We start from the raw sequence: 18783 nt of genomic DNA, 5'->3' as shown, positions 1-18783 counted from the left end.
AATCTGGCTCAACATGTTTTCTTTAAGAATACCCATGATCCAAAAAAAAAAAAAAAAAAGACAATAATACTCATGATCTTTGTGGAGATCTTTCTCAAAGATTTTAAAGAGGTAATAGATCTATATGTTTATAGTTACTGATGCCCTCTTAGTTGTCTTTTGTGGCTAATAATATGTTTCCCCAGACTTGTAATATAATCCTCCAGGTAAATCTCTTAAGACTATACATGGAAGATGACATGTCTTGGTGGAGGGAATTTACACTCTTATTGGGGTGTAAACTTACTGGGGAATAAGAATGAGACAGCTCAATAAGGTGGCTCAGTGGTTAAAGCTGGATCTGGAATCAGAAAGACTTGAGTTCAAATATGGCTTTAGACACTTAATAGCTATGTGACTTTGAGCAAGTCTCTTAACTTCTATTTATCTATTTCTTCATCAGTAAAATGTGACAGTAATAATACCTATCTGCCATAATTGTGAGGATAAGCCCTTTGCAAACTTTAAAATTCTATATAAATGCTAGCTATTATTGTTGTCATCATTATTATTGTTAATATTATCCTAAACTGACCTGTTTATAAGCTGCATTCTCAGTCTTGTTTCATTCTGGCCATTTTCCTGGTATGTCAGCACTCTTAAGATTATGGTTGATGCTACTGGAATCCTAGAGATATACTGTACTGATTGATATGATTGGTAAGCATCCATTATATCTAGCTGACTCCAAATTGTAATTACTCTGACCACTGCTGGTGTACTATAAGCATCTTCCTTCTCCACCTTCTTGTTCTAGAAACCATAATAGACTTCACCTAACATCTTTGTGACTTCCTGGACCAAAATATCCTTCCTTACACACCATTTCTGTATGTATTGTTTTCCTCTATTAGAATGTAAGCTATTTGAGGGGCAGCTAGGTGGCACAGTGGATAGAGCACTAGCCCTGAAGTCAGGCAGGAGGACCTGAGTTCAAATGTGACCTCAGACACTTAACACTTCTAGCTGTGTGACCCTGGACAAGTCACTAAACCCCAATTACCTCAGCAAAAAAAAAAGTAAGCTATTTGAGAACAGGAGTTATGTCTCTTATGTATCTGTATAGTTACTATGTAGTTAGACTTAACTTTCTATTCTTTCATTATATGTCCTACAATTTTTTAATTATTTGAACATAATTCCCCTCTTTAAAATATTTTAAAAATTGGTCCTACAATGCTTTTAAAATTATCACTCTCAGGAAAGATTTCTTCTATAAAAGACCTGATCTGTTTTAGTTGTTTTCCCCATCTTTTTGTCTTCTATTACTAGGATTTGGATCACTTTTTAAAATATCATAAAATATTTAACTGGATTCCACAGTCTTGACAATAGGCATTTGGATATTATTATTTGTTTTTTCCTGTGCAGATTATTTGGGAAACTCTTTTGAATGAACTTTGATCTCATTGACTCTCCTTGTTGATCACTGGCATTTCTTATCTTTAAAATTGTTTGTTCATATCAAAGAGGTCTTTCTAGATCTTTGCTATGGCATTCAAGGTGGGGAATCTCTGTTTTCTCTATAATGCAAAGGCAACTGGGATCAGCTGCCTAACTGTTCCTTTCTGTCTTGTGTCTCACTGATCACCTGCATATTCCTGTCTTTTGCCTCCTCTTGAGGAGGGACAAGTTCCTTTCTTGCATGCCTCCTGAACTAATACCAAAAAAGTAGAGAGCCACAAATAGTGGGGAACCCTGGCCTTCCACAAGAATCTTATATTGTGTCAATTTCCTATATCTCTTGGATTATTTTTTGCAAAAATACCTGAAGCAAAGTTTTTTTTTTTTTTTTTTTTTACCTATCCAACAATGTTGTTCCTATTCTAGTTGCATTAATTTTTGTTTGCCCTGATGGTTTTTAAATTTTACATAACCAAAATTGTTTATTTTGTCTTTTGTGGTCTTCACTTTTAATTTGGTTATAGATTTTCCTTCCATCTATAATTTAGAAAGGTATCTCTTTCATTTTCTAATAATTCTTATGCTGTTCGGATGTGGTACAATAGAAAAAATGCTGACTTTGGAACCAGGGTCAAGTCCTAATTCTGCCATTTTACTATCTGTGGGAATCTGGACAAAATACTTAATTTCTCTGGTTCTAACTTTTTTATCTTTAAAATGAGGTTGTTAACCTCTAAACTCTAAGTCTACTTTTCTTTGACTCTTAGATAATCTATATGAAATAAATAGAATTATGACATAAAACAGAATTGTGTATATGTAATAGAATTATAATAAAAAATTTATAAGCTAGCTAAAACTAAATAGAAGAAAAATATTTTCCTCATTATAGAGATGACTGGATAAAAAGAAAACTGAAAACTAAAGGGAATGACTTGCCCAATGTCATCAGATAACTGAAGATGGTGGGCATCTACTTTATTTCTAACTCTTAACTAGTACAAAAATGGCTACTATAAATATTTTGGAATGTGTAATGACTTTATTCTTTCTATGAGTTATTTGGGGTAATGGAAACCAATGTTGTTTCTAGTTTAAAAGGTATGGATATTTTGTTTACTTTATTTGCCTGATTCCAGATTGCTTTCCAAAATGGTCAAACCATTTCATAGCTCTACCAATGAGTTATTTGTGGATCTTTTCTACTCCTCTCCTCTAAAATTGACTCTTAACAATTTTTGGTGATTTCTGCCAGTTTATAGGGTATACAATAAAACCTTTGGATTGTTTTGACTTGCATTTCTCTTATTAGTGATTTAGAGGCACTTTTTCATGTGATTATGAATACTTTGTTGTTCTTTTGAGAACTGTTTGTTCTTATCCTTTGACCATTTATAAAATCTACTGGGGTTTGATTATTTTACATAGGTATAGATATATCTAGATAGACATATATCTAGAATAGATATACCTGGGTGGGTATATGTGCATGTGTGTGCATGGTTTATATATCTTGGATAACAAACTTATCATCAAAAAAATTGTCAATAGTTCATCAACTGGAGAATTTTTCCTGTGGGACATCCACTGAGAGTGCTTATCAAAAATAGATTTTTACCTTTATAATAAAACATACAGGAAATCAAAATTGCATTTTATTTAGAGTCTGTTATTGTGTTACTCCTTTGTGGCACATCATTTGTGTCTTTATTTTGACAATAAATATAACTATAGGTCATATGTAGTTAGGACACAGGGCTAAAAAGAAGGCATTATTTCACTGGCTTTTCTTTCTTTCATGGTCAAAACCTCACCTATAAACCCTGCCCGCTGTCTTTAAAAATACTCTTATTCTTTAGCCATGAAAGGGATTAGATTGGCAAAATGTGAAGTGTGAGCAATTATTAATGATTCTCTCTAGATAGCCTATTGACAATGCATTAACTTTCTAATTACAGATAAAGGCTGAACCCCAAATTCACAGATATAGAGTATCCCAGCAGTTTTAAATTTTATTTGAAATTGTATTGAAATTTTTTTTGAATACCAGGCATATGTAAAATAAAAAGGATATATGTATGTGTGTGTGTAGAATAAACTAGAAGTGGAAAAGGGTAAAATTATATTTGTAATCTTATTCTAATGCCCTTTATTAAACATCATTGTATTGTTGACTAAGATGAAATTATTCTGAAAATTTGACTTTCATCAAGACTTTGAATTATTCCCAAAATTTGCCTTGACTTAAAAAACTAGTTGACTACAATTATGACAATCTCTTGTATAATGATGTTTTTACTGATTAAACTTTGATCTAGAAAGTTTGTGTACTTTGTACCTAATTATTAGTAATGTCATGTCCTTTGGCTCTAAGTGAATCTAATTTTCAAACAAAGTTTGATATGTTAAGAATTTCAAATTCAGAATAGGGGTGGAGAAAGCATGGATTTAATTCTTTACAGTATTTCTTAAACAAGATTTGGGATAAAATTTAGGCTGAAAATTAGAACATCAAAGAGAAATAGATAAAAATTGCTATTTTATGGTAACTGCTTTTAAAGGAAAGACTGGGTATACATGTGTGTGGGGTATATGCAATATGCACAATGTAGAAAAAGAGGGACTTGCATGATAGGAACATTTTGGTAACATAAGATAAAAATTTGACAATTATATCCTTAAAATGTGACAATAAGGATCACAATTACTGATTTTTTTTTCTCGAAAACAAACATCTCTAAGAATCAGGCTATTCATTTTTTTTTAGATTCTTGTTGTTTTTAATGTATGTAAAGTCTAATCTTTCCAGATTATTGAAATAGCCATTTAATTGGTCTAATCCGGTCTTCTCTTTCTAATCCTTCCATTTAGTGGTTCAATTAATCTTCTGAAGCATGAGTTTGATTATGTCACTGCTAACGTTCAAGAGGTTTCAGAGGCTACTATTTTGCTCCCTGTTGTCTTGAGGATGAAAATAAACACTTCTCTGTTTAATATTTAAAAGCCCTTCATATTCTGGCTCCTATCTACCTTACTAGGCTTATTACCTATTACTTCCCTTTCCTCTAGACAGCTAGACAAAACTGAGCAACTTGCTCATACACAACATTCAATTCCCCATCTTTGCCTTGGCCTTTGCAGAGCTATTTCCCATACGTCTTCACCTTGACTCTTAGAATTCTAACTTCCTTCTAAAATGTGTTCAAGTTCTGAGACAAGAGGCCTTTTCTGATTTTCTAGCTTCTAGTGCTTTGTATGACTACATGTTACAAAATAATATTAGGGCAATGGTGCTATTGACAAGAACTGAGCAAGAAAACTTATCAGTTAATTCTGAACCTGTGCATTTCACTAAATTCCCTTTCCCCCTTGCCAAAAAAGATATAGTCATTTTCTATGAGGTACCCTCCAAGAACATTTAGGAGAAATTCTGTTTCTTAAGGATAGTATTAATGCTGTTACTGAACAAAGGCAAGGAGCCCTTCAGTGACCCACTTAAGAATAGTACCCTCTTTCTTGAAAAGTCTGGATTAGGCTTAAAAGAAGAAAGAAATATTGCTTCAATTAATGGAGATATCTTCTAGTTCATCTTTGGCTATCTGGAAAAGAGATTCATTAAAGGGAAAAGTCAAAGTGGGATTGAGTGATTTTTAGGAAAGTGATTTTGCAAGGATATGCTGAAAATTGTTTAACTATAGTTCTGTTTAATGAAACAAAATTATAATTGTTTCCCATCTGGACTCTGTAACTTTTTTTAAACTATTATGTAATGTTGCCTTTTGTTAGGGAAAACTATAAATTGGAACTCAAATGGCTTGATTAAAGAGATTTCCAGAGACATGTAGGGACTCTGTCACTTTGGGCTTTTCTTTGTATAAGCAGAACAAAGTTTTGATTTAGTATAACCTAAATAAGTTCTAGGTAATGCAGTGGATAGAATGTGGTGTTTGGAGTTGGAAAGATTTGTCTTGTGAATTTAAATGTGATCTCAGACATTTATTAGCTGTGTGACCCTAGGAAAGTCACTTCAATATTTTTCTCTGAATTTCTCATCTGTAAAATGTGCTGGAGAAGGAAATAGCAAACCAGCCCACTGTCTTTGCCAAGAAAATCCCAAAAGGGTTCACAGAGTTGGACACTCCTGAAAATTACTAAACAACAAATGAAAAATTACTTCTAAAAATTGTTTCTAGAAGGCCTATATAGGCTGTAAAGTGGTATACTGAATAGTAGGGTGCTTCATCCTGAAGTCAGAAAGACCTAAGTTCATTTTCAGTCTTAGATATTTACTAAGCTGTGTGACCCTGGGCATGTCACTTTACCTCTTTTTGCTTCACTTTCCTCACCTTAAAATGGAGATGATAATTGCACCAATCTCCTAGAGCTGTGATTGGTAAGTACACAGTATAGTAGCTTCTCCATGTCTCAGTGCAGGCTTTGCACTTATTTGCCCTAAAGATGAACCTAAGCCTAGAGATGTGACAAACTTTAGACAGAGACCAGTGTATAACCTTGAGGAACCAGGCCAGTTCTTTTTTTCATTAAAGTTTTTTTTTTTATTTTCAAAACATATGCATAGATAATTTTTAACATTCACCCTTGCAAAACGTTGTGTTTCAAATTATTCTCTCCTTTACCTGTAAAGGGCTAAAACGGAATAGGTGCACTGGAATCAGATAACCGAGCACTTAAGGCTAATTACCTATTGGACAATAACTCTATTAGTATATGCTTGGAAAAATGGCCCTTCTCACTATTCCATGCTGGCTCAATATTTTGGTGTATACAGATAATCATAGGAGGGATTAGGGGGTGGAGAGAGACAAGCCAGGGTCACTTAGGAGGAGAAGAGAGATTGGTGGAGAGCTTGTGGAAGTTTTGTCCATCCCCTTCACTTCTTCTCGTAAAGACCAAGGACTTTTGCTTATCCTGACTCGGGCTGATTCTGAGGCCTCCAGGGAGCTAGCCCGGACTTCACATTTACCCTCATCCCTTCCCCTAGATGATGAGTAATCCAATTTGATAAACAATGTGCATATATATTTCCAAATTGTCATGTTGCACAAGAAAAATCAGCTCAATAAGGGGAAAAAATGAGAAAAAAAAACAAAATACAAGCAAGCAACAAATGAAAATAGTGTGTTGTGACCCACACTTAGTCCTCATAGTCCTATCTCTGGGTTGTAGATGGCTCTCTTCATCACAAGACCATTGGAACCTCAGGCCAGTTCTTTAAGATCAAAACATCTTGAGTAATTTGTCTTGAGAAACCTAGCCAATTCCCTGAAAAACAAAACAAAACAAAAAAAAAAAACTTTCCAGAGCCTCATTGAGTAGGCTGGCTATCCCTTACCACTCCCCCACCAATGCAGATGTCCAGGATGGTTTGAAAGCCTTCTTGGTTGGCACTGATTCTTCTTTGTCTAGTAATACATGAGTCCTTTAAGTCCTTTAATCTTCTTTGGAATCTTACCCATGGAGAGAACGCTCTGCTTGGGACATTCTCAATCGAGATTCTGAAAGCTATGACACCAGGATTCTCTAGCTATTTGATTCAGAAGTTGGCGATTCCCCAAATTGTTAATGTTTTCTTTCAATATTGTTACTTCTATTTCTGTCTTTGTTATCGTGCTTATCACAATATTACTATTGTGTTGTAATTGTACTGTTCCATTTTTACTGTAATCATTAAACTATCTTAAGCTAAAAATGATGACTTATTGCAGGAGTGAATCCAAAATCTCATAATCCATTAATCAGACAAACTGCTATGGGGATCAAATGAGATATTATTTGTAAAGTGCTTAGTACACTGCTTGGCAAATAATAGATGCCTAATAAATGCCTGTTCCCTTACTTTCTTGTGCATCTTGTGTATTTTCTTCCATATCTTGAATGTACTTTGTATTTGTTTAGACTTATACGTTTCTATAGCTTCCTACCCCAGAATGACCCCAGAATGAGAGCTTCTTGAGGGCAGGAATTATTTTGTCTTTGTATACCCAGTTCTAACATACTTGGCACATAGTAAATGTGTAATAAGTGATTGCTTGATTGACTAGTTAGCACCTCTTCCCCTTCCTTTCTTATTTATCAGTTTTGGAAATAACATTAAAAGAAAAACTTTACCTTTCATGACTTAAGCCATCTCAGTTTAATAGAGTCCAATGTAATTAATTAAGTATTCTGAAAAGAAGCATAGCAAAGGAGCTAGAGAGCTGGTCTTAGAGTCAGCGAGTCCTGAGATAAAGTCCTGTCTCTGATACACATACTAGGCAAATTATTTACCTAGTGTTCCTGGCATCTATGATATGTTGGAGGAGGAGAGTTTCTGTTTCAATGGTTTCCCACATCAATGAAATCACTAAAAAGAAACAATAATAAAGTCTAGTCATAGAGAAAATTGTAAAAGAAACTGTTAATGGCAGACATAGGTGGAAACATTGCCTTTTTTATAAATCAGATGACAATTATTTTAAAAAATTAATTTTATTGATACCTTTCATTTTTATATCTTCAAAATTTTTCCCATTATCCTCCCCAACTCCACACTCCAGATTGTTTTGTGGTGGTTGTTATTATTCTGTTTACATTGCTGTAGTTTTTGTTTACATATATTGTTTTCTTGGCTCAACATATATCACTCAGAATCAATTTATGAAGCATTTCTGTTCTTTTCTGTATTTATCATATTAATCACATATCTTTTCATGTTTCACTGTATATATCATATTTTGTCATTTCTTGGTTGGTTGGTTGTTATTCTTAGTTCTCAAAGAAGACCAAAATGACATGATTATTTTAGAATCAAGTTATGGTATGTCATGCTTTGGCTGATTAGACCAATATGAGCTTCAAATGCTGTACCTTAGGTAGAGCACAAATAGTCCATGTGAACATTTGGGATGGATTCTCTAAATTTGCACAACTCAAATTTCTTTTGAGTTATTTCGGTTCTTCTTTGTTCATAGAACATGGTGCCTTCTTTGATGTGGGCATTCCATGCTGGGAAGTCCTGTGCCAAGGTTTCCCATGTCAAACTTTAATGCAGGGAATGCAACTCCAATGAACTTGCCACCTTATTAGAATGTGAAATATACGTTTGTCCAAAAGACTATTTTAGAGAGAACTCACATTAGACAAGCACTCACATGGTGGTCAGAAGAAGCAATATAAGGACACTCTCAAGGTCTCTCTAAAGAACTTAGTTATTTCATACAGCACATTAATATACATTATTTCTTCCATTTCACAATATAATAGAACAGACTGACAGAGCTCAGGTGAAAAATTCCATTACATTCATGTAACACAATTTATTTAAATGTTTCCCAGTTGATGAGCATCAACTTTGTTACCAGTTTCTGCTGCCACAAAAAGTGTTATTACAATTATTTTGGTCTATATTGGGACATTTTATTATCAAAGATTTCCTTGGGATAGATGCCTAGTAATGGAATCTTGGCTCAAAGAATGTGAAAATTTTAATCACTTTATTTGCATAATTCTAAATGGATTTCCAAAATGGTTTTATAGTTCCACCAACAATGTGCCTATATTCCCACAGTCCCTTCAACACTGACTATTCCTGTATTTTTGTTATCTTTGCCAATTTGCTGAGTATACTGTGAAAGCTTAGGATTTTTTTTGATTTGTATATTTGTATTATTAGTGATTTAGAACATTCTTTCATATGATTATTAATAGCTTGCAATTGATTGTTCATATTCTTTGACCATTTACTGAGGTTCTGGTTAGTTTTTAAGGGCCTTAAAATTTGTGTATAATGCTATATCTTCTGTTTTTAGACAACCTTTAATAAGCTAACTCTGAGATACCACTACACACCTGTCAGATTGGCTAAGATGACAGGAAAAAATAATGATGAATGTTGGAGGGGATGCGGGAAAACTGGGACACTAATGCATTGTTGGTGGAGTTGTGAACGAATCCAACCATTCTGGAGAGCAATCTGGAATTATGCCCAAAAAATTATCAAATTGTGCATACCCTTTGATCCAGCAGTGTTTCTATTGGGCTTATATCCCAAAGAAATACTAAAGAAGGGAAAGGGACCTGTATGTGCCAAAATGTTTGTAGCAGTCCTGTTTGTAGTGGCTAGAAACTGGAAAATGAATGGATGCCCATCAATTGGAGAATGGCTGGGTAAATTGTGGTATATGAATGTTATGGAATATTATTGTTCTGTAAGAAATGACCAGCAGGATGAATACAGAGAGGACTGGCGAGACTTACATGAACTGATGCTAAGTGAAATGAGCAGAACCAGGAGATCATTATACACTTCGACAACGATATTGTATGAGGACATATTTTGATGAAAGTGGATTTCTTTGACAAAGAGACCTGAGTTTCAATTGATAAATGACGGACAAAAGCAGCTACACCCAAAGAAAGAACACTGGGAAACGAATGTAAACTATCTGCATTTTTGTTTTTCTTCCCGGATTATTTATACCTTCTGAATCCAATTCTCCCTACGCAACAAGAGAACTGTTCGGTTCTGCAAACATATATTGTATCTAGGATATACTGCAACATATCCAACATATAAAGGACTGCTTGCCATCTAGGGGAGGGGGTGGAGGGAGGGAGGGGGGAAAAATCGGAACAGAAACGAGTGTCAATATAATGTAATTATTAAATAAAAAATTAAAAAAAAATAAAAAAAAATAATAAAAAAAAACCTTTAATAAGCTAAATTTTTTTTTCCTTTTATATTAGTTGATCATGCTCTTGCCCGTTTGGTCACAGCATACTGTGAACATGGCCATAAAGCTGCCAAAATCAATCCTCTTTTTGCCGGTCAATCTGTGATGGAGACTGTACCTGAAATCCAAACTCTTGTTGAGACTCTTCAGGGACCCTTCAATACCACAGGTAAAGTTCAATAGCAGTCATTGTGCCGAGAGGCCCGTCAGCCTAGTTTATTCATGTGCATCAATCTTCCATTTCATATCTATGCAGTTCATACTCTGCTTATTGAAAACAAAACATGAATTGGAGCTTTCAAGGGTAATATTTGGGGTGGGAAGTCAAAATGCTCTTCTATTCTAACAGAATCTTCTGGTGACAGTACTTTTTCATCTGAATTAAGATGGACTTCTTAGTAAGTATTTTGTGCACATTCACCTTTCCTAAGCAAGTGGTATTGAGTCAATGGAATGAAATACAGATCTCATTTTGATGAATGGTTTGATTTCTATTTTGGTTCAAATGTTTTTGTCTACCCTACCATATTTTAAAACATTCCAGAGTGACACACATCAATCAAAAACAACAAAAAAAATCAAAAACAGAGATAGAATTTAAAAGGTAAGGGAGAAGAGAACCCAGAACAGAATTTTGTGGAAGACCCACAGTTAGAGAACATACTATGGATGTTGAACCAGTAAATTAGATGCAGAAGGAATTTTTAGACAGGTAGGAATAGAGGCTGAAAACATTAGCATCATGAGAAATCAGAAGAGAGAGTATTTAGAAGAGAGAGGTGGTTATTAGTGTTATGACAACAGATAGGTCAAGAAGTATGAGAACTGAGAAAAAATTTATCAGATTTGTCAACTAAGAGCTCACTGGTGACTTTGTAGAGAGCAGTTTCAGTTGAATGGCAAATGCCAAAGCCAATTTGCAATGATTAAGGAGTGAGAGGGGAGGAAGTAAAGGAAGCCCCCATAGACAACTAAAATGATAAATATGATAAATCATAAATGATGTGGCAGAATTCTAAATAGAAATAGATAAGTTTGGGAAAGAATAGGTTTAAGGAGAAAAAATGATGAGCTTTTTTTGGGGAACATGTTGAGTTTGAGATAATGAAGGGACACAACCAGGTGAAAAGAATGCAACTAATGAGAGTCTGTAGAGGGAAATGAGAAGAGGGTCTTGGACAATCTTAGTGGGAGCAATTAGGGCTGACTATATAGACATGGGGGTTGAGTGTCTAGAGATAATTGAACTCCTGACACTACTAAAGACAAGAATAAAGAAGGGGAAGAGGTTCATCCCACTCTTCGAAGTGGAAGATAGATGATGAAGCAGGAAAAGGAGTAGGAAGACAGATGGTGAGAGATCCAGGGAAGAGCAAGATTATAGAATCCAAGAAAGTTTCCAGGAGGAGAGGTTTAGTAGAAGTATTAAAAGCAATTGAGATTTTTTAAAAAGTCAAGAAGGATAAAGACTAAGGAAAAAGCCAGTGTGTTTAGCAGTTAGGAAAGCATTGGTAACCTTGGGCAGAAAGTCTTAAATTATTGGCAACCTTGGATAGAAAGTCTTAATAATAAGCATTGTACTCAGAAGTTTGATTTTAAGTAATTGAAGAGTTATTGGTTTGTGAGGAAGTGGAAGCAGGGACATATAAAATTATGAAATCTTTCTTGCGACTTTCCAGTAAAATGAAAGAGGAATATAAGATGATACTAAGGGAAGTTAGGTCCTAGTGAAGCATCTGAGTGAACCATAATAAAGAGTCAATCAGAGCCCACTTGAATTTGGCCACAATAAATTTGTAAGAGTCAATCAGAGCCCACTTAGCCCCAGAACTGATAACTGGCAAGATGGAATGGTTGTAGAGAAGGAACCAAGGATTCAAGAGTAGAGGACAATGTCTAGTTGAATTTAGCAGTTACAAAGTAAAGACTGTGAAGAGAGGTCAGTTAGATTAGATTGGAAGAACATAGAGGGTTAGAGGCCAAGGAAATGATGGAGGAGGAGGAATGATCCACTGGGAGTGACCTTGCAAAAATAATTTTTATGGCATCTGAGGGGTCAGCAGCCTATAAATAGGGACTCATTAATTTAAAGCATGTAAATAATAGATATAAACATATTAGAACTAACCTAATAGTGATGTATATGGTTTTGTGTTACTCAATAAGAAGTCATAGTTAATAAGAGATTTACAAATTGAAAAGAGAAAATAAATCATCAATTAAATATATGCACAGCATCACTAGCAATTTAAAAATGCAAATTAAGACAACTGTAATAAACTAAAACTCCAACAATTTAGGAAAAAAGTTAAATGTAACATATTAATGTGATAGAATTTATGTAATTTTTGTAAGTGAAGGGTATGAAGTATATTAATATATTGATAATTGTATATGCATACTGTTTACAAATTTAACAAGGATTGGAAAAGATTTAAGGTAATAAAACTCATTGAATTTTTTCCTACAATTGTTTAAATTCATTTAAAAATTATATTGTAAATGTATTGTTTTGATATTTAAACACATGAATCTCTGACCACATGTCCATCAAGACCTCTTTTTACAATAATATGCTTAATTATGTAAGCATTGTATTTGTGGGAATTTCTGCTGAAGACAAAGTAATTTTGTGGGCTACCATAATAACATTTTGATGAGTTTTGTTACATTTTATTGAAAAACTTGAATTCTTCATTTCAAATAATAACCTTAAAGTGGGAATGTGGAAATCCTAAACATTAACAAATAAATGTTTATTCTAGCACTGGAGAAATGTAGACTTTCTTTTACCACTATAACCTCTGACCCCAAAGGTTTTTGTTTCACAAAGCTAGCATCTGTTAAATTCAATTCACTTCAATAAACATTGCATCTGTTGTATTATAAGCTAAGAACTATACAAATAAGAGATTTTTATCAATGTTTTAGTAAAATCTAGTGTGTTTTGAAAGTTTATAAAATGGTTATGAACATTGAAGTTATTTTTATACAAGATACTTTAATTTTAAAAAATTAATTATTCTCCTTATCACCTTTGATTTCTGCTTTAGGATTGCTGAGCATGGGGAAGGAGGAAGTGTCTCTAGAAGAAGTGTTGGCTTACCTTAACCATATCTACTGTGGGCAGATTTCTATTGAAACAACCCAGCTGCAGACTCAGGAGGAGAAAGATTGGTTTTCAAACAGATTTGAAGAATTAAAAAAGGAGACCTTCACTACAGAAGAACGAAAACATCTGTCACGACTAATGCTGGAATCTCAGGTATAAAATGTCAGTGTGGAAATAGTAGTATAAGATATCTATGGATATATTGGAACAATGTAACTCATCTAATGCAGAAATATATAAATCTGTGATTATATCAGTTGAAGAGAAGAAATTAAGTTTCTGTATTGATTTAACCCATAGTTTCTGGATTTATTTAAAAAGTGTAAATGTGTGTATGTGTGTGTGTGTGTGTGTGTGTGTGTGTGTGTGTACATGCATTGTGTATACTTAGAAGGGTATCATGTGAAATAAAAGAAGGAAGAGAAAATTATAGTTTACTAGAAGAAGATGTTTTAGAAGTTTAGAGTTGCTTTTTTCTCTGTCATATCTATACTTTTCTTTCTTTTGTCTTATTGATACTTAAAAATATTACTATCATTTTCACAATCCTTCTACCTTCCAAGAGAACTTGGACTTATAACAAAGACATGTAGTTAAAAAAACAAACAAACAAACATATTGAACCATGGTTGAAAATGTAGTCTCCATTCCACACCATAGACTACCACCTCTTTGTCAAGAGATGAAAATTATCATCAGTCATATTGTGAATTTCAGTGTTGTTTTCCTTTAAATCACTGTACATATATATCCCTCTGTCATATTGCTTATGAAATGTTGTTACTGTTAAGTACTCATGAAGGAAGATGCTGTCCACTTCCAGAAAAAGAAACTATAAACAGAAGTGTTCATGACACACATACACACATACTTACATAGACATATATGTTTGTATATGTGTGTATGTGTACATTTGTGTTTAATTGTTGCCCCTCTAAGGAAGGAGAAAAATACACAGCAGAGAAGAAAACTTAGAAGGAAACATAGAAAAGTAGGGGAACTTTTAAAACAATGTGTTGTATTTAGTACATAGGTTTTTTTTTTAAGTGAACAGTGTGAAATGGAAATTCATGATTAAATATTGAATCATCTCTTTATGTTATGTTATGTGCATGGAAATGTTCCTTTTTTGATCTTTTTATATTTAAGTTCAAAATAAAAAAAAGAAAAAATGTTGTTACTATTATTCCCTTTTAATTGTCAACCAAGAAGTTCAGTATGACTGAGCTATGAACAAGAAAATGCTCATCTGAGAGTCAAGACAAGACAGTCTTTTTGCTACTTTGTGGCCTTAGAATTTGTCCTTAGTAACTTGTGCTTCTTTCTCTGCATCCAGTCTCCCCTCTCTAATTCATCTTCCATACAGCCACCTCATTGATATTTTGATATTGATTTTTCTAAAGCCCAGATCTGTTTATATCACTTCTATGTTTAAGGAGCTTCACTGGCTCCCCTCTGCCTTTGCGACAAATTACTTTTTTATTTGAAGCTCTTTACAATTTGATTCCAGCTTATTTTTCCAGACTGATTACATATTACTCAGCCTGCACTCTGTGCAACATTTAAACCAATTTGCTTGCTAATTTCCCCATGTAGATTACACTCCTGTTTCTGTGCCTAGAATGGTTTCCTTTTTCATCTCAGTCTCTTCAGATCCCTTTTTTTTCAAGACTTTTAAGACTCAGCTGAAATTGAGTAGATATTTATTTTTCCCTGTTATCAGGTCATCCCAATCACTGTGCTTTGGGATATATAGTTTGTATTTATTCTTCTGTGAACATGTCTCATTCTAGTAGAACATGAGTTTCTTCAGGGTAAGGGCTGTTTCATTTTTGCATTTATATCCCCAGTGCTTGGCATATAGAAGACACTTAATAAATGTTTATTGATTGTCAGGTATCTATTCCTAAGTGGCTAGAATAAGTTACATATAGTCTATAAGCCTTCTTATGTAAAATGAGAAAAATAACACTTACATTATCCAACTCACTGGAGTTATGAAGAAAACAGATTTGCTACTTTTCAATGCCAAGAAGAAAAAAATATATAAGCTGCTCTTAGTTTTGACAGTTTGCAGTTTTAATTGAACAAGACATACATACAAGGTAGTAGATACTGTGGAAAGATGGAACATAAACATGATATATAGTACCTGATCTCAAGAAGTTCTGTCTGTGAGCTTTTCAATTGTGTAGATGCTTTAGTATGACTAAAATAGCTGATCTTCTGTTTTCCAGGAGTTTGACCATTTTTTGGCTACTAAATTTGCCACAGTAAAGAGATATGGTGGTGAAGGGGCAGAAAGCATGATGGGTTTTTTCCATGAGTTGTTAAAGACGGCAGCCTACAGTGGTGTGACAGATGTTATTATTGGAATGCCCCACCGAGGGAGGCTAAATTTATTGACTGGCCTTCTACAATTTCCACCAGAAGTAAGACAAATACTCTTTCTGTCTTTTGCTAACACTGATTAACCTATTCTTTTTTTTTAGGTTGAAATGACTATATTTTGTCTTGAAAATTCAAATAGGCATGTATCAACTAGTGAATAAAATTATATTCTGTTCTCAGTGTTCAGGCCAAGTTACTTTTTATTTTCTTATATATTTGTTTTTCTTTGAGGGTATTTTGAAGCTTTGTTTCTCACAAGGATATAAAATTAAATAGATGAATTCTAGACTGTATGCCATACTAAAGAAATCTCATGTCCATTCATTGTTTTTATAGTGTTTTTATCATAATATAATCACTTTAATAATAAATACCTTTTAATCCAAGAAGTTCTGTTTTTTTAAACTGCTTCTTATTTATCTGTTTTAGAATTTTCTCAGAAAATTTTAGTATAAAGATTTAAATAGAAAGGGACATGATAAAAGTCTTAGGTCAATAAATTTTATTCAAAATTAAACTTCATTGGTTGTTCTATGTCATATAATTGAAGGTAATTGACTTTAATAAGGATGACTAGGTGGCATAATACCAGGCCTGGAGACAGGAAGAACTGAGTTCAGATCTGGCAGACTTTGGATAAATCATTTCACCCTGTTTGTCTTCTTTCCTCACTTATAAAATGAGTTGAAAAAGGAAATGGCAAACTACTCCATTGTCTTTTTCAGGAAACCCCAAATGGGGTCAAGAAGAGTTGGACATAACTAAAAAACAACTGAACAATAAAAACTTTGATAACCTTTTTTCGTTTAGTTTTTTTTTTAATCCATGAAGCTATGCAATAGACTAGAAATTGTCATAAAAGCTCTATAATATATTGTGACAAAGATTTTCTTCAGAAAAAAAAAAGACTTTACTTTAGAAGATTTTTTTTTTCATTTTAATTCTAATTTCCTGTACTCCCTACCCAGGAAACATGAGGAAACATAAACATATCCCTTATTTTACTGAGACAGATTCTCAACTAGAATTCACAGTTTTTCACGGGGAAATGCTACTGAAATGAGGGAAAAAGTTGAAATACTAGTATGAGCAATTATTAGTCTCAAATATACATTTAAATTCCTAGGGTCCCTTGTAGTTCTGGTGATAGCGATCTCTCTACTGAGGGCTTTCCTCCACATCTTATCTTGGCTCATACAGTGATATCTCTTTTTTTTATTTTTTTCCTTTTACTCTTTCCTTCTCCTCCTCTCCCCCTCCAAATTAATGCTCATCTTCATGGTCCTATACTCTTCAGTTTGTTACATCAAATCCTCCAGTATTGTGTAGCCATCTACAATATCGGTTTCAAAAATGTCAGGTTTTTGTCTTCTTCTACCTTTCCTTTTCCATCCTTTCCCAGTTACCCTCTAAACTGTCATCTTGTATATTATTACTTGAGGCTAAATGTAATTTTATTCTTGTGTGAAAAGTAAAAAAAGAGTCAAATATCCCAGTCCTTGCTAGTTGTCTCTGATATAGAGTAGTTAATTCCCAGTCTGTTGACCAAGGACTCTTGAACTATTAGGAGATAACATATTTACCCCAAGAATTGTCCTTATAATCTTTTTTCGCTCTAATAAAATATACATCATGAATATCAGTACTACTGCTATCACAGAAATCTCTGAATTGTTTTGATATTATAAATATTCAGGGGTTCCTCTCTGATATACAGTGCCAATTATCTAGTGGTTAAATCCTAGAGATTGGGATTGTGACTCTTGTCACTCAATTATTTAAGTACAAGTATTACATATTTATGCCTCGCTTTTCCTAATTACAAGAGGTTGATGATTAGTCCCTTCTCTCAACTGTTTTTAATCCCACTTCCAAAGTAATCTTTGTTTTGCATAGGTTAATGAAGTTATTTCCTTGTCAAAAACTTTGAGTAACTGCTTATTATCTTCCAGATAATACAAATTTCTTCCTCTGTCATTTAAGAACCTTCACGTTTGAGTTCTAATCTAGCTTTCTAACTTTTTAATATTTCTTTTCATGAACTTCATTCTGTAGTCAAAGTCTCACTTTTTCTTAATTCATAGATTTTAAGAAAATTATTTCCTGCCTAAGCAGGGACTAAGATCTGATGAGTTCCTTTGCTTTTCAAAATTATTAAAGCAAAATTCTTAAAATTTGAATACTTTCTCTTTGTTCCCTCACTGGTGCCTACAAAAATTCACAGATGTCTTCATTCTTAAAAAACCTTCACTTGATTCTAACATCCTCTCAAGCTATTGTCTCATAGGTCTCCTTCATTTCAGTCAAATTCTTAGAAAAAGTTATCTACTCCCTATTCTGTCTTATCTTTGACTCCATTGAAATCAACCTCTTGACCTCATCATTCAATTGAAGCTGTCTTTCCAAGGTTCTTAATTATCCTTCATTGCCAAAATTCTTGGTCTTTGTCTCAAGCTTTTAAACCTCTGTAGCATTTGACACTGTTAACCCTCCATCCTGATACTCTCTCATCTCTGGGTTTTTGTGATACTGCTCTCTCCCTATCATTATGGGAATGATATAATCCCTATATCATCAACTCATTAAACCCCTCTAAATGAATGTTCACCTGTGAGTAGGCACCTGAAACTCAACATGTCCAAAAGCAGAGTTCATTACCTGTTGCTTAAATCTTCCCAATTTTACTATGGAAAATTTTCCAAGTGGTACCGAGCTGGAACTGATAAAATTCTGGGGCAGGAGTCAGGAAGAGCTGAGTTCAAATATGGCTACAGTCATATACTAGCTATGAATCAGAGCAAATCCCTTAAACTCTGTTTGCCTTGGTTTTCTCAACTGTAAAATAGAATCAATAACAGCATCTTTTTTCCAGGGCAATTGGAGGATCAAATGAGATAATATTTGTAAAGCACTTTGCACAGTTCCAGACACTGAGTAGGGGCTAATATAAATGCTTCTTCCCTCCCTTCCTTTTCCCATTTACTTTGTTGTATTTTGTATTTGCTTTTCTCAAGTCAAAGATATGTTGATATGTACATTATTAATAGGCTTCTATTTAAATATATTGACTATAAATTTGGCTTTGAATGTTACAAATTGTTCTCA

At 33.7% G+C, this 18783-nt stretch overlaps 1 protein-coding gene across 1 annotated transcript in view; it reads left to right on the top strand.

The window, feature by feature from the left end:
• DHTKD1 (dehydrogenase E1 and transketolase domain containing 1) overlaps nucleotides 1–18783 on the top strand; it is a 65667-nt gene that overhangs the window by 8214 nt on the left and 38670 nt on the right. The window contains exons 2-4 of the mRNA XM_051963031.1: nucleotides 10189–10344; nucleotides 13229–13440; nucleotides 15525–15719. Of these exons, the coding sequence (XP_051818991.1) occupies nucleotides 10189–10344; nucleotides 13229–13440; nucleotides 15525–15719 (563 nt within the window). The remainder of the gene's footprint in view (nucleotides 1–10188; nucleotides 10345–13228; nucleotides 13441–15524; nucleotides 15720–18783) is intronic.

This window comes from Antechinus flavipes, chromosome 5, assembly GCF_016432865.1.
Source record: "Antechinus flavipes isolate AdamAnt ecotype Samford, QLD, Australia chromosome 5, AdamAnt_v2, whole genome shotgun sequence".
NCBI lineage: Eukaryota > Metazoa > Chordata > Mammalia > Dasyuromorphia > Dasyuridae > Antechinus > Antechinus flavipes.
Note: the sequence above shows the minus strand (reverse complement) of the source record. Positions and strands in the feature narration are given on the sequence as shown.